The following is a 17,243-nucleotide window of genomic DNA, read 5'->3' as shown; positions in this document are numbered from 1 at the left end:
CAACTTACACCTACTTGTCAAAGAACGGTATCCTGAAAAAGGTAAGCTTTTGTCAAGCTCATTCGGAGATGTCATATACTATTCATTGAGTCAGTGTGTATAATAAAAAACAAAAAAAACAACCACAACAACAAAAAAAGAAACAATTCGCCATCTCCTGAACTCATCTCAGCATGCAGTCCACTGCAGAAATGTACAGCACAAGCAATCACTTATAAATATTCCCCCATCAGAATTCTTTGGCAGGCCAGAATCCAGCTGGACATGCAAGTGTGTTATGTACAGTAATCAAGTAAACCCCTTCACGGACTGTTCTGTGCTCTCTTCTGTCCCGGACACGAGGGGGGGCACGTCCAGAGACAGCAGACCCCAAGAGGCAGCAGGAGTAGTGTCCTGATAAGAGGGGAAAACACATCTCCTCGTTTGTTTGTTTTTTCTCTCCAGAATTTGAATTTCAAAAGCGTTCCCCTACGAGTGGAGAGGCTACTTCAGAATGGGCCATCGTCTCTCTCGCTCTCCGACGGTGTTACAGGCCGCGAGACGGTGAAGATGTCCTGGCATTTGGTTTTGGACTTGGGCGTGGACGTCTGCGAGGGCAGCGAGGGCCTGCGCCTGCCACCGTCCGACGAGGACAGCAGCCGCAGGATCTCACCGACCTGGGCCTCCAGGGCGGCCATTCGTCCACTCAGCGTCTGGATGTCCCCCTTCAGCTCGCACTTGGCCTCCAGCAGCGACGTCTGGAGCAGGGCCTGCTCCGTGCCGGACAGGAAGGGGTGGTGGTGGTGAGGAGGTTGGTGGTGGCCCCCGGCACGTACGACCGCCGCTAGCAGGCTGCCAGGCCCACCGGAGCCCGGGCTGGGCTGGTCGTAGGGGTAAGGGCTGCGCTGCTCCATGGGGCTGCGTTCGTAAGGGCTGCGCGCGTCGCCGACGCGGTCGATCCGCAGGTCGCTCTTGGTGATGCCGCTGTCGCACGAGTCCGTCTTGTGCAGGGCGCTCTTCTCGTCGCCCTCGCCTCCTCCGCCGCCGCCGCTGATGCTGCTGCCGCCACTTCCATTGCCGTTTCCTCCGTCGCCACAGTCACCTCCACCTCCTCCACCCTCACTACCACCACCTGCCCCCCCACCCCCACCCTCAGCCTCCTGACTCTTGCTGTCCTCGGATAGCAGCTCCAGCGACTGGCTCACCCCCCCCCACTCCTCCTCCCTCCGCTGCAGTGTGGGCGTCGGCGGCTGCAGCAGCTGTGCCGGCACCCTCTCCGGCTTGGGAGGTGGAGCGGGCGCGACCGTCGTCGACGCAGCCTCGGCAGCTCCCGGGTCATCCGCGCCCACGGCGCTCTTAAACCGCATCCACCCCCGTCCTCCGACCCTGGGCCGCACGGGACTGGTGACCTTCAGGCAGTTCTTGTCGGCCACCGCGCCCAGGCTGGGTTTGAGTTCGAGGGCCTCGTGGCCACCCATGCCCCCCGCGCCAATGCCCCCCGACTCCTCCGTCTCCGACTCCGTCACGTAGTTCTGCAGCGGGGTGATCTGTGACACCGTCACCACGCTGGAGCCTCCGTTCCCACCCCCACTTCCTCCGATCCCCGGAGCCCCGTTCTGCAGCAGGGGGCTGTGGTGGTGCTGGAGAGGGTGGTGCTGGATCTGATACTGCTGCAGCAGCTGCTGCTGCGGCTCCTGCTGGTGGTGCGGCTGCTGGTGGCGGGGGTGGAAGTGGTGGGAGAGGGGCTGCAGCTGGTGCTCCACCTGGAACTGGTTGCGCTCCAGGTCCAGCGAGCCGGGGCCACGGGTCTGCAGCTCCTTCTGCTGCTTGAACTTCTGGAAGAGCTTACGCACCGGGTGGTCCACGGGGATGGACAGGGTCACCTCGTTCTTCTGCTGGCGCCGCTCCTCCTCCTCCTTCTTCACGTCGGCGATCTTACGGAAGATGATCTGGCGAGGAAAGGAGGAGGAAAGTTAACATGGAGCCACGTCACTTGGGTTACTGAGTAGCATTAGGAGAACTGGATCTGAAGAAAGCCTCACGGCCAAAACTTTATAATAAGAAAAAACAATATACATTTGGAGCCAGAGTGTGTGTGACATTCTCTTCTTATTTGTAAGTTTATCATCTGAGGTCAGCACCTCATTAATAATGTTTTGGTGTTTGGCGTTACTCTCTGTCTGCACATTACTGGGTAGCATTAACAACCCTCCAGGTGATGGATGTGACTGCAGCACCACACCAAATTTGTTATTTATATAAAGCATGGGAACCTGGGTATCCTGGGGTGTTGCACACATCACTGCTTGTGGAGTGTTTGTGCATGGCACCATATGTCTTCTGTTCCTTACTGTATTGTTATTGTTGTGGCTTCTGTTCCCTTTCTCTAATTGTGTACACTGTACAGGTGAGACCTGTTGCAGGTAGGCGGAGCCGGCGCTTTAAAAGCACACCAGCCCTTGACTTCAGGAGGAGACTTTGGTTCCCGGCTACCACGCCTGTTGTTCTTCCTGCGCTTTTCCTTACTTTGTTGTTAACCTCCCGTTTTGTTAATTACCCTATTGTTTAATAAACCCCTAGATAAAATGAGCTCAAGTGACTTTTTGGTCATTTTATGTTGTGGCCAGTGCGCCTGGTCATAACACTCCCACAGACACAGGAAGGCACAACACCTTACCTTCAGGCTACAGCCCATCTGCTTTACTTTCCATGAACTACCATACACTATTTTTTATTGATCATTAGGTCATTACATCCATTTCAGTTTTGTGTTTTATCACTGGTTTCAAAAGTTATATCTCCAACTCTATGAGACCATCAGCCTCTAGAATACACAGAAAAGACGTATGAGTATGACCCTATACGCTAACCTTACAAAGACGTTGGTGACCTATGAATTTCTGTTAAAAAGTGTTTAGGTAGGGACAACAAATGTTTAAAAGTATCGACAACAAATTACTACCCACTATAATAACTTCATTAGCAAGACTGATGATTCTTAATTCTCCTTCGTGCTTGAAAAAAAAAATCTGTCTGTTGAAGATTGGTGTGACAGTCCATTATGAGCTGAAGAATTGCACTTGTTTGGGGCATTGCACTGCTATTGCGGCGACTTCATCATAAATACACATAGCAGCCCTTGGGTGCTCTGACCTTCTCAGTGTAAACATTTAAAGAAGAGACACTAATTAAAGCTCATCTCTGTTGCGCGTGAGTCATAATGAGACAGCGGAGCCGGCGAAAGGTCATCAGCGCGAGATTGGAGCAGCCACAGGGAGGATGTGTGTGGTGAGTGTGTGCTGTGTGTGTGTGTGTGTGTGTGTGTCTTCCGGTCAACACTGGCCGTTGTCGCCACTGACACCACCATCACCACCGCTGCCGCCGCCAGTACACAATCTGCCCCTGCCGAGTCCATTCTTTACACAGGTAACGCCTCGTTCACGCAGACGCCCCAGAGGGTGCCGTTCAATCTCCGCGAGAGTCGGTGTGGTGGCACAGTGGGCTGTAACCTCAGTCCTTTCAGGAGAGAGAGGCACCCTGGGAAATGCTCACCCCATTATGCTCCATTATTTAGAGCCCCTGTGGCCAGGCTTTTTTACCGAGGCTCATAAAGGTTTATTCACACCTCTCAGCTTTTGCGATGGTGAGAGAGGGGTCAAGCGCAGTGTTTGCAGAGTGATATGAAGGACCACACATCTAGGCTGGCGGGTGTTTGAGAGATGGACCAGAGAGCTATGTATGAAAACATTGCTAAGCACATCCAGGGAGAAAAAGAGATTTGGGGATCAAAGAAGAGTGAATACCCTTTAATTATTGATATTTTAAAATGATTAACAACTTCTAGATAAACTTGTGAAACAAGCCTTACACAACAAAGCTTCCCCAGTTACCAGAGATTACAGATCATGGAAATTTTGTCACTGACAACTGGCCACTTCCACTGGAGCATGTCCTTCTTCTCTACCTCTGTATTTTGCTATTTAGAGTTGAGAATGCTAAGTGCTCTAGCAGCTAATGGGGACTCAGCGACGTAGCCCAAGATCTCCCACAACATCATATGGCTGTGAGGCCAAGAGCACTGTTAATGTTCCTCCTCATCCTCCTCTTCTTCCTCCTCCTTTGGATGTTGCCAAAGAGAGGTTAAAGGCTTAGACTTTAGGAGACACCAACACACCAGCACACACACACACACACACACACACACTTGTGCACACGTTCATGTTCACACAACACACCTCTCTCTCTCTTACACATGAACACACACACACACTTGTGCCCACATTCATGTTCACACAGCACACCTCAAACACACACACACACACACACATCGTTGGGGCTTTGGCTTTGATCATATGTGCAGTGTTAATTAGCCGATGTTAATTAGTGAGCCGGTACTGAGCTCCATGCTCCTAGGGGGACGTGAGCTCAGCCTGTGCCTCACGGCTGACACGCCAGCACTGGACACGGCCGCTGCGCTGCTCCACTTGCTCCCGTTAATAAGGACTCGCCGTCCTGCTCAACTCCAGGAGCATGGCTACTTGCACAGCGGTCTCTGGATTAGTGCTTCATGCATGTTTGTCCCTGGTAGCTTGTAAAACAAAAGTAGATTGTTTTTAATTATTATTTTTTTATTTTTTTATTTTCCTGAGAGGCTTTTCTAAAACAGTTAATTTTCTTTGGGTTATTAAATGTGGTATATTTTAAAGTAATAAAAGGTTTGTATTTGCAGGTTTTTGCATTTAATTTTCTTGTGATCAGCGTGAGCCAGTACAATGCTGTTGCAACTGGATCGACTTCAAAACGTGCCATCTACCCAGGGATGCACAGAGGGGTTGGGGGTTGGAGACAGTGGTGTGTGTGTCTGTGTGTGTGTATGTGTGGGGGTGGGGGTGGTCACCAGTCCAGAGATGTAAAAATAGAACAGCCACTCATCACGTGCCAACAAGTAGCCCCAATATTCCCACCCAATCACACACACACACACACACACACCCCTAAGCCTCCTGCATGGCCCCTCGCTGCACCCAGAAGTGCTGCTGTTGCCTGTCACTTTCCATCTCCCAGGAGGCCACGGGTAAATAATGATACAGAGAAACAAGAAAGAGTGAGGGAACAAACAAGCGCCTGCCACTCCACTCCTCTCCCCTCCTCTTTCCTCCTCTCCTCTCCTCTCCCCTCTCCTCTCCTCTGCTCTCCTCTCCTCTCCTCTCCCCTCCTCTCCTCTCCTCTCTTCTCCTCTCCTCTCCTCTCCTCTCCTCTGCCCTCCTCTACTCTCCTCTCCCCTCCTCTCCTCCCTCTGGCTTAAGCGTTTTACGTTATTTAAAGAGCACTTTGAATGGGGGGTAAGTGGGGTGAGACGCGTAAAGGCATGGATAAAGAGAGACAGAGAAAAATAAAAGTGGGAAAGAGAGAGAAGGGAGAATGAGAGAAAGAGAAAGAAAGGAACTGACAGATAGACAAGACTGTGTGACACAAACAGCATTGGGAAAATGGCTTGTTTAGTAGACGCTGAACAACTGTCAGTCCTGCGATTTTAGGATAATGTGAAATTGGAACCTTGTATCTGAAATTGTATCTTGTGACGCAGAGTGCATATTAGCACATTTTTGGCATTTTATGGCTGCATCACTTTGCATGCAGCCTCCTCCTCCTCCTCCTCCATGTTTGTGTCTGCGTGTGTGTGAGTCTGTTGACGGTCACGCAAGGGGCACCATTTCCTTCCCACCCGCACTTGCTACCCGACCATCTCAAGGCTTCCAGGTAAATAAAATAGATAAGAAAAGAATAGAAGAGAGGAGGGTAAAAATACCTATTTATTTATATATATATTTATTTATATAATATTTACTGTCCTTCCTCCTGACAGATTTATTCCAAATTTAGCCCAGACAAAGGGACAGGATGCGCTGAAGTAAACAATGGCAGTGTTGGGCGTAGTTATATGGAGTCCACACCTCTACTGTATAGCAGTTCACATTCAGCTTTATGCCCCCACATCACACATAAAGATTTTATTTCCCATCCGTGCTTAGTGCCCTGCCATCGCTCACACACACACACACACACACACACACACACACACACACACACACACACACACAGATACACACACTCACACACACATTCATACACACACACACGCACACACACATTCATACACACACACACACACACACGCACACAAACACACGGGCACACACAAGCACACATGTACGCACGCACACACACTCTCACTTACAAAAAAGCTCTACACAGATAAGCTCCAATTAGCACTAAGGAAGTACTGTATACTGTAACACTGGACTAGGAGCTGTGACTGTTTACTGCGCTCACCATCTGTTGGTTAACACTCAGCTCAGACTGAGTAAGTAATGGTCCATGTCTGTGAATGAACACCCTACCACTGGTCAGAGATGGTCAGAGTGTGGAGAACTTTGGTCATGGAAAACTAATTGGTGTAAAACTTTCTTTGTCTGCTGAGTAAATAAAAGACTATTCATTATGCAGTCAAGGAAATTTGGAAGCTGTGTGTGTGTGTGTGTGTGTGTGTGTGTGTGTGTGTGTGTGTGTGTGTGTGTGTGTGTGTGTAAGTGTGTGTGTGTGTGTAAAATGCATGCTCACTCAGGACCTTATTTTACACCTTCAGAGGAGAAAATGATTAATTATTCATTTTGAGCATAATTGAACTGGATAACTGTTTTTGCACAGTCTGAACCACATGATGCTGAGGAGAGGAGAGGAGAGAGAGAAAAAGAGAGAGAGGAAAAGTGTTAACAAAACAAAACAGAGCAAAACATAATCGAGAGAAACCGATTAAGCAAAGCAGATAATTAGGGATTTATAATGGCTAATAAGGATCAATTGGGAGCTAAACAGAGAACGTCATTTCTCATTTTCCCTCTGGGCCTACTGAAGCCAAAGCTATTATTCCTATGTTCCATCCAAGAGTCACCATTGATTTTTTTTTTCCTGAAAAGACATCGACCCAAACAATAAGAGATATTGGCATGATCAGGTCTGCTTCAGCTCTGTTTTGGTTTCGTCTCAGTGAGAAGATGCGCCGTGTGCCGGACCATTGACTCCAGCAGGATTGATATGTTTTGGAATGCGCTTCAGTGTTATGGCTTCTGTGTGGTTTGGGCATGTCGCTTTGTGTAAAGGTCCAGTGTTGACGAATAGAGATTCAACGTGAAGGACGTGTGGTCTATTTTTCAAGCCCCTGAGGCAAGACAGGCCAGAAATGGACATTAGATGGGTGAAGATGGGCTTAGAGAATGACATTACAATACATACAGGTGAGGAGGTCAATGAATCTCTCAGTGGTACACAGTGGTATTCAGACCCTGACCAAGTCTGGGTCTAGACAGCAGAGGCGTGCTGTAATGGCACTAACAAACAAATAAACAAAAACAAAACACCTCACTCTGATTGAGTCAGTTTGCCAAGAGCAGAATGAGGTTACCCAGATTACAGATAAAGACTACAGCACAAATTAATCTTGTCCAGGCCTGGCAATAGCCACGTTTACATGGATATATTTTTTTCTAATCGGAATAGAAGTGTCCATGTAAACGCGGCTAATGATATAACAGATAATGGAGTTGGTCATCGGTCATCTTATAACAGAATGTGCAGACATTACTGACGACAGTACTGATTACTGACTGAAACAGACACCGGGATCTGCAGGGCACTTCTGCATTATTTGGCGGGCTAGTCAAGACCAGAGAGAGGTTAGATTTCAGCTGTGGAACTGGTAAATAAATAAATAAATAAATAAATAAGAATAGAATAGAAAAAATAATAATAAAAAAGAAACTGTTCAGCTTTTAGTCTAGTCACAGTGTGGCTCCAAATTTAGCCCTGACAAAGGGACAGACAGGCTGAAGTAAACAATGGCAGTGTTGGGTGTAGTTATACTGAGTCAACAACAACACATTGCATTTATATAATGCTTTTCAAGGTGCCCAAACCGCTTTACAGTTAAAAGAGAACCTCACTAACCACCACCAATATGTAGCATCCAACTAGGTGATGCAAGGCAGCCAGAACACTCCAGAATGTGCCAGAACGCTCACCACACACCAGTTTGAGGTGGAGAAAGAGGGAATGAATGAATGAGCCAATTACACTGGCCAATGATTAGGGGGGCAGATTGAATGAGCCATGACACAGAGGACCCCACTATTCTTTGCGATAGGCACCAACCTACAACCCACCCAACAACACCAACTTTTCTCAGGAGGTCTCCCATCCAAGTACTAACCAAGCCCACACCTGCTTAGCTTCAATAACCCAGCGGAGACAAGATATCCATTGGTCTGGCTGATAGGTCAAGACTACTAAAGTAAAACATATTTAGCTTTGTGGACTTGTATCACTCTGAGAGAAAACTACATTTGTATCCCCTATAGAGCCTCTTACTGTAATCAAAGACTGTATTTATTCCGAGGACTAGGTCAGTTCCCTCTGGAGTTTGACTGTGGGTAGCTAAATGTGTCTGTTTTTGGCATTGCATGGTTAGCTACTGTTGACATCCGCACAATAGGTTTCTGTCCATTGACAAACATGGTTTAGGCCTTCATTCATTTACGTGTAATACGATGGCAAACACAGTAAAAAAAAACACTTTATAACCACTGAATGGAAGCCCCAAGGAGTTAAATACTGATAAACAAAGATAAACACACACACACACACACACACAAGGAGGTAAATACAGATAAACACAGTTAAACACACACACACACACACAAACAGACAAACACAATATGCAAGAGACATGCACAGTCACACGGACACATATACACAACTGTAGAAACACACACACACACACACACACACACACACACACACACACTAAGTCACTCTAGTAGTTCTCTCCTGACTCGCCTGCCAAGCTCAGTTACAGGAGTGAATATGCCAATTAGAGAGTGAGGTGCTGGGCTCTGAGGGAGAGCCATCCGCCCAATGAGATAAAAGAGAGCAGACGTGGCTGATCCACAACGCCAAAAAAGGCTCCATCCAGCCGAGCAGGAGAGAGGCTATTAATGATTCAACAAAGGTGACGTACGTGTGTGTGTGTGTGTGTGTGTGTGTGTGTGCGTGTGTGAGGGAGAGAGAGAGAGAGAGAGAGAGAATGAGAGAGAGATAGAGTTTGTGTGAGTGTGTCGGGAGTGTGTGTATGTGTGTGAGAGAGAGAGTCTGTGTTTGTGTATGTGTCAGGTGTGTGTGTGTATGAGAGAGAGAGAGAGAGAGAGCTATGGTCACCTTTTCATTACTGCTACATCAGCTGTCAGTCAAACACAAGATTGGTGTGACAAGCAAGATATCCATTCACTGTGTTGAGGTCTGACTGAGGGTAAAATAAAAGTGCATAACTGGTTCCTTACAGTAAAGAAAGCATGTTCTGCACACAACCAATCCACCCAGATGAACTCTCTATTCACAAAAACAAAGAGTACTTAGTTCTTAGTCCTTCTTAATGCTTCTCCTACACTGTGAAAGAGAAGAGCCTCAGTATGTTTTCTTGTGGTGTCAAAACAAAGAACTCTTAACAGTAGCAGACTGAACTCTTCTCCGCAGGAATTTTTTCCCACTGGACGTTGTCTTGTTAGGCGTACCACCACTGCAGAGTTCTTGTGTCTCCCAGCACTACTGTACATCAGAGCATGATGGCATTTTGATAGCTTGTTTTCTGCAAAACAAACAACAGACACCACAGCCGATGCGGAGGTCTGCATCTCCTCTCGCTCTCAGGACAGGAACGGGCCCCACCGTGGTGTTCAGCACGCCAACATCTGGCAGCAAGCCTCCTGGACGGACTCACACACTTCAAAATGAGGAACTGCTCGTCTAATCTTCATCTCCTCACTCCTCTTCGCTGGTTCGCTATTGAGCTATATTCGCTAGAGCCAATTTTTATACTCCAGTGCATGGGTGGGCAAACTTTTTGCCTCAAGGGCCACATTGGGTTTTGAAAATGTATATTTTGGTCATGAAAGGTGTGTGTGTGTATACAGTGTGTGTGTGTGTGTGTGGGGGGGGGTTGTTGTTGTGGAGATTGCATTACGTGAAAGAGCTAAAAAAAGGTGTGTGTGTGGGGTGGGTTCGCATTGAGAGAAGAGCTCAAAAAAGGTGTGTGTGTGTGTGTGTGTCACATTGAGAAAAGAGCTCAAACAAGGTGTGTGTATATTGTATGTGTGTTCATATATGTGTGTGTGTATGTGTGTGTGTGTGTGTGTGTGGGGGGGGGGGGGTCGGATTGAGAGAAGAGCTCATAAAAGGTCTGTGTGTATGTGTATGTGTGTGTGTGTGTGTGGGGGGTGGGGGGGTGCATTGAGAAAAGAGCTAAAAAAAAAAAGGTTTGTGTGTATGTGTATGTGTGTGTGTGTGTGTGGGGGGGGGGGTGCATTGAGAAAAGAGCTAAAAAAAAAAAGGTTTGTGTATGTGTGTGTGTGTGTGTGTGGGGTGTGGGGGTTGCATTGAGAAAAGAGCTCAAACAAGGTGTGTGTATATGTGTGTTCATATGTGTGTGGGTGTGTGTGTGTGTGGGGGGGGGGGGGGGTGCATTGAGAAAAGAGCTCAAACAAGGTGTGTGTATATGTGTGTTCATATGTGTGTGTGTGTGGGGGGGGGGGGGGGGGTGCATTGAGAAAAGAGCTCCTGGCAGACGTGTGAGTGCGGAGTGGGAGAGCGGCGAGCGCCAAGTGCTGCTGATGCTGCTGACACAGGCCCTCAGAGCGCGAGGCTGGAGAGGGAGGCTATTTATAGCGGCCCGCTTTGTCGACTGGGTGCTGCTTTAAACTTTCACTGAACTTCGCTAACCTACTCTGCTTTGTAATGTCTAATCTGTGTAATGCGTTTGTATATCTCTCTCCCTGTCTGTGTCTATGTGTGTGTGTATTTCTGAGTTAGAGTGTGTGAGAGAGAGAGGCTATATACAGTATATATATATTTCCGTGTGTGTGTGTGTGTGTGTGTGTGTGTGTGTGTGTGTGTGTGTGTGTGTGTGTGTGTGAGGGCGTGAGTGAGGGAGAGGGAGAAAGAGCGCTTTGCGATGCAGCTGAATCACCACTACCTTCAGTTACATCATAAACAGTTTCTCTCCAGAGATATAATACAATGACCCAGCCATTGTGAGATCAAAGCCTGTTCTGCCATGCAGGAACATAGCCAGATTCTGTCTGTATAATTTTCCTGCTTCACTCAATTGTCCCCATGAAAAAAGAAAAGCGAAATCTGGCAGCACCCTACTCCATACGGCTGCCAAAATGAAGCGCTTTAAGACAACAGCAAGGGTCCTTCTGCCTGATTAGCTGAAAAGATTACAGCATGGGCCTGATTTCATTTGCCATGCTAAAAAAAAAAAAAAAAGCTTCCTCCAATTTTCTGCTACTTTTGCCTTATTTTTTTTTTTTTTTGTCCCTCTTCTTGGTTACCATGGGCTGTCGTGTCGTGTTAGGGGCCAAGTGATTGGCAGCTCTGCCTCTAAGGAGGTAATGAGATCAGCTATCACTCCACACCACACACTTCACATCCAATCACACAGCCATAGCCTAACCTCCATTCCATAGGGATCCATGGTTTCTCTTGTTTTTTTTCTGTTTTCTGTTTTTTTTCACTGAAGTTTCGAGTGAGTAGGTTTGCCAGACTTGTTGATTCTTTCACAAGCAGTCTTTGTACATACCGCGGAATACATAATTAGGCGCTATTTACGCTTCCCCTCCCATCTTTTTACACTAAACTCCCACTTTCCCCTGGTTCCTCCAATGAATGCATATGCATGACACGAAAAACGCAATTTGCCATTTTCAGCTCCCGCGACAGGCAGTTTGCGCTTTTACACCATTGCGGCCTGTTTCTACATACCTCGCAATGATTTTACACACACGTTGCAAAACAAATACACCTGAAGTGGGCGCAAAAGCGTTAGTACATCTGGCCCTCAGTATCTTATCAGTTAAGTGATCTGATTTAATTGTTTGTGAAAATTGAATGGCTTTATTACATCCTGTGCTTAGTCTTAATGGCAGGCACTGCAACAATGAACACCAAGAAATGACCCTGAAAATCAAATTTGGAGGGAAAATATTGGCAAGGTCATAAAAAATTCCGACAGAGAAGCACATCAATGTGAGCAACATCATGAGCAATCTTACGTCGCCCCAGCAGCTTAGTATCAATTAACAAATTGTGAGGCCAAAGTGTCTGGTTTCCAAACGCAGCAGGCTTGTTTCCTTAGCTGAGGAAGCCTCCTGAAGTCTCTGAACATTCTCATCTATTTCCGTTCCATTATATTTATGTTTTTATTTCTAGCAGACATTTTTGTCAAAAGTATTGATCCCTGAGGTATACCTGTGGTGAGGTTGTGAGACTTTGACACCTGTCCTTGCCAAGATACACAGAATGTACATCCTTAAAGGTAGGATGTAAACCAATTAAGCGCTTCCCCAGAAATTCCTAGTTCAGATCATGTAGAGAGGAGAATGTCACGTTTCACTGTGTCAAAGGCTGCAGATAAGTCAAGTAAATTACAACCACAAAACAGAAAAAGTTGTTGATGTAAAAATGATGTGTAAAATGTGAATAAAAACATAATGTGATAATATACAAGTCTCGTAAACCTATATTTAGCAGCAAAAAGAACACAGACAACATATCAAATGTTGAAAATGAAAATTTGGACTATTTCATGGAAAATATATGTTAATTTTGAATTTGATGCCAGCAACATGTTTCAAAAAAAGTTGGGACAGGAGCACCACTGTGCCGCTTCACCTCTTCATTTAACAGCATTCTGTAAATGTTTAGAGTTTAGAGTTTTGAGAACTTTCTTTCCTGGACAATTCCGACGCCGGACTATTGCACTTTCTCTCACTAAATCATGATTATGCTTTATCATACCGGACACGTAATCATCCCACCTTCTGTAACCTTCACCTCAGGTGCTTTAAACACCATGTCCTTCTCTCCACACCTGACTGTCATATGCATTTGTCATTGTTATAGACCTTACTATCCGTATTGACCCTAGGCAGATGGGTCAGGCCCTTGAGTCGTGGATCTGCTCGAGGTTTCTTCCTATATGTATCTCCAATTATAGGGAGTTTTTCCTCGCCCCTGTTACCCATGGGCCTTCCTTCCTTCCTTCTTTCTTTCTTCCTTTTCTTTTCTCCCTCTTTTCTTTTTCTCTGATTGCCTACATTCTGTAAAGCGCCATGATACATGTGTAATGTGTTGGCGCTATATAAGCACAATAAATTGAATTGAATTGAAATTGAGAATTAAATGTTGTCCCATTACTCCCCGATACAGGATTTCAGTATGGGGTATTCTTAGTCATGTTTTTCATTCCAATATGCACCTAATTTTACAAATCTGGTATGCAGACAGGCCATTTTAGCACATGGACTCTTCCTCTATGGAGAAATATTGTTTAAATATGTGCAGAATTCATTTTTGCCATTGTTTTCCTGAAATATTCAAGGTCTTCCCTGGAAAAGACATTGCCTGGATGTTGCTCAAAACCTGTATACATCATTCAGTATTGATTGTGCTTTGCCAGATGTGCAAGATGCCCATGCTGTAGGCACAAATGCTCCTCCATACCATCATAGATGTTGGGTTTTGAACCGAGCACTAAAACAAGTTGGATAGGTTAGATACTTGGATAGGCCCTCTCCTCTTTAGCTACTTCCAATGCTTCAGTCACACAGATAAAAGAGCGATTTCTGTAGAATAACCGCTCTTGAAACTAGACTCCTAGGGTCTAGTAGGTTGTTCTGAGATAGGGATGTATCAGAAATGTTTATGTAAATGTAAATCAGGTTTCTCGGCCAAGTATGGAATTGCATTCTGCATTTGCACTCTGCATTTATCCCATCCGTGAATTAGTGAACACACAGAGTACAGTGAGGTGAAGCACACACTAACCCAGAGCAGTTAGCTGCCTTGCTACAGCGACGCTCGGGGAGCAGTGAAGAGTTAGGTGCCTTGCTCAAGGGCACTTCAGCCGTTCCTACTGGTCAGGGATCGAACCGGCAAGCCCAAAGCCCTAACCAGTAGGCCACGACTGCCCTACCCTAGAAACGTACTTGAACACCACTTTCTCAAGAACCTTTGACAAAAAGGGAAGAAGAGAGACAGGTCTATATGTGTTAACATCAGCTAAATTAAATAGACTTTTCTTGCTTGCTTGAAAGAAAAAGGAACTTCTCCTGCACTGAATGATAAATGAATAACATCCATGACCACTGGCAAAATAAGCCTATCCATGACTTTGATGAACGTGTCAATCATACCAGTATCAATCGGTGTAGTCAGTGATCGACATGAAGGGCTGAGAGAGGAAAAAAGTGGCAAGCGCTGACATTTCATGACGAAGAGGATCTTGACAGGGCTTCGCAGGGGACCAGAGCAGCAGAGACGACGATGCTTGCCATGCCTTCAGTGGCTGTCTTTTTCAAAATTGCCTTGGTGCGACCAAAGGGTTACCTGATTTGACACAGGATCACGACCAAATAAGGGAAGCCTATTGCAGCGGCTTCTCTGGTGAGCGAGATTTCATTGTAAATTTCCCTGGGGGCGAGCGATTTCATGAATATCTTTGAACCCTATCTTACAAGGTAAGGGAGGAAAAAAGGCCGGTACATCTGCACTCTCTGCTTTTGCACCCTGAACTGACCAAATATCAGACAAGCGGACAAGAACACCTGACTGGAGTTTCAAGCACATGAAAAACGAGCTCAGTGTGGACCTCATTTAACCTTTATGAAGCACAACCCTCACTAGTTTCGTAAAGTCGAGCCTTTTAGCATGGCATGCCTCAATCAGGTCTAACGAACACTGACTGGTCGGTTGGCCTTGTTCCAGTTCAGAAAGCATGACAGGGTAATTGCTTAGGGGCTCATTGAAAGTATGGGTAACATCTAGCATGGCCTTTAACCACAGAGTGCAGGAGGCGTAAAGCAGGGCAGAAATAGCTGTTAGCATACGACTTTTACAGGTTGCTTCGTGTGAGCTGTTCATCAAATTGGAACATTCTAGAGAAGTAAACTGAATATGCGAATGAAAGGCCAAGTTTACTGTAAAAAGGAAACAAGCATGGTGGCTCAGACTGACCAATTGGTAATTCCAGCAAATCAACATCTTGCTTCAGGAGCACAGAAGGGAGGGATGTGATTTGATTGGCTGTTTTGCTCAAACATAAACAACCTTTCGCTAGAATCGTTGACTTAGCCTTTAAGCTTTAAGCTATACAGCTTTTTAATTAACACACTAACACTGAGGGGGTGGCAAGTCGACAGTCGAAAATGTCAGAGAGACTGCAGTACAGGGTTTCCTCCCCTCCCTTCAGGAGAAACAGAGACAGACGCAAAAAAGCAGACTTCAGGAAAAAAAGGAAAGAGAAAAAACAGGAGACAAAATGTACAAAGCCTTCTCCATCTTCCCCATCTGTGGTAAAATAGAGAGATTCTATAAAAGAGCCTTGGCAGATATTTTTCCATCCTGTACCAGTTCCTGGGCTTCTACATCCCCCCCACCCCCCACTTCACTCCTCTCACATGCCCTCAGTCTCATCTCTCTCTGCTTTTCCAGCTACTTACACCACCTGCACCGGGCCCAGCCACTCAGCACTTCCAGTCCAGCCAACCAATCAGCTGATCAGCATTGCCGTTGATGCCGTGACAACCTCCAATCAGACTTGGCTCCCTACACCACCCGACCTAAGCCAAGAGCGACCACGTGATTGGTACAGTTCTAGCTCTGCTAATGACCCCCCCCCCCCCCCAAACACACACACACACACACACACACACCCGCTCCTGCCTGGCCTGTCATCCCAAATGCCTATGTGGGGATGATACCCTTTAAATCCCCCAGATCTGCTATAATGACGTCGGGATCAATGTCAATCCAGAAAATTGTGCACTTGGGGCCCGAGACACCCAAGCCATCCATTTTCATATCCGCTGCACTGGTTTGCAATGCATGAAGGATACATTAGGACTATAAGAACTGTTAATATGATGCTAATGCAATTCCAAAAACAGACTATCATGATGATAAGGTGTAAATGTCCCTCATCTACGTGAGTACAACACTGTTGAGTGGGTCTCGTAGCCTGGGTTTTCCCATGCTGCCTTGCGCACGCGTTTTTATTCACGCTGCTAGGCAGCCTGGATTCTATGGACTTCGTTTTCACCTCAACGAAGGAACCAATCACAGAACGGAGGGGGGACAGCAAGACGATGATGACACATGCACCGAAGCCGTTATAAGCTACGTACAGACATATTTAATAGACATTCGTAGCGCCCAATAAACGGCTCTGGGCATTCGTAAACCACGTTTCAAATACGAGAAAATGAATGTCTAGTTCCCAGACCCCATCTCAATGAGATGAGGTCTGACGTTAGCTAGGCTATGGGTCTCGTGTGATTGTCTCTTTTGCTGTGATCTTGCTAAATGCAGTCCATTATGTGTGGGGAAAATTCAATAAAGGCAAATAAATACAAACAATAAACAACAAGTACTCTAGAAACTGATTACTGTATATTCCCCCAGTACACACCTCAAGTCACTAATCATCTTCAAAAGTTCTCTATCCAAACTGAGCAGCATGTTCCATAAACTACAAAATGATTTATTTGTTTGTTTGTTTTTCCCAACATGTTGTGAAGAACATTAACGTGACTTGACAAGTACACTAGAGAATGTCAACAGGGCATACACACAGTTGCATTCTCCTCCCCCTTACCCCCTCAGAGTCTACAAACAACACACACACATGCACACAGAAACAAAGACACACATACACACACTGTTGATTTGCTAACTGATCTCAGCGCCTGTGGGTAATACAAACCAGCGCTGGACCTGGAAGCGTAGCGTGGCGTGGCGTAGCGGTACCAGGGATCGGAAGCGTAGTGTAGCGTGGCGTAGCGGTACCAGGGATCGGAAGCGTAGTGTAGCGTGGCGTAGCGGTACCAGGGATCGGAAGTGTAGTGTAGTGTAGCGTGGCGTAGCGGTACCAGGGATCGGAAGCGTAGTGTAGCGTGGCGTAGCGGTACCAGGGATCAGAAGTGTAGTGTAGCGTGGCGTAGCGGTACCAGGGATCAGAAGTGTAGTGTAGCGTGGCGTAGCGGTACCAGGGATCGGAAGTGTAGTGTAGTGTAGCGTGGCGTAGCGGTACCAGGGATCGGAAGTGTAGTGTAGCGTGGCGTAGCGGTACCAGGGATCAGAAGTGTAGTGTAGCGTGG

General features: G+C 46.5%; 1 protein-coding gene across 1 annotated transcript in view; it reads right to left on the bottom strand.

Moving 5' to 3' along the window:
- Positions 1 to 286: 286 nt before the first annotated feature.
- kcnh5a (potassium voltage-gated channel, subfamily H (eag-related), member 5a) overlaps positions 287 to 17,243 on the bottom strand; it is a 129,644-nt gene continuing 112,687 nt past the window's right edge. Inside the window, exons 13-14 of the mRNA XM_042095890.1 lie at positions 1,082 to 1,928; positions 287 to 1,012 (exon numbers count right to left, since the gene is read on the bottom strand). Of these exons, the coding sequence (XP_041951824.1) occupies positions 489 to 1,012; positions 1,082 to 1,928 (1,371 nt within the window). The 3' untranslated portion in view covers positions 287 to 488. The remainder of the gene's footprint in view (positions 1,013 to 1,081; positions 1,929 to 17,243) is intronic.

The sequence above is a fragment of the Alosa sapidissima genome, chromosome 6 (assembly GCF_018492685.1).
Source record: "Alosa sapidissima isolate fAloSap1 chromosome 6, fAloSap1.pri, whole genome shotgun sequence".
Lineage (NCBI taxonomy): Eukaryota > Metazoa > Chordata > Actinopteri > Clupeiformes > Clupeidae > Alosa > Alosa sapidissima.
This window is presented reverse-complemented; position numbering and strand designations above follow the sequence as displayed.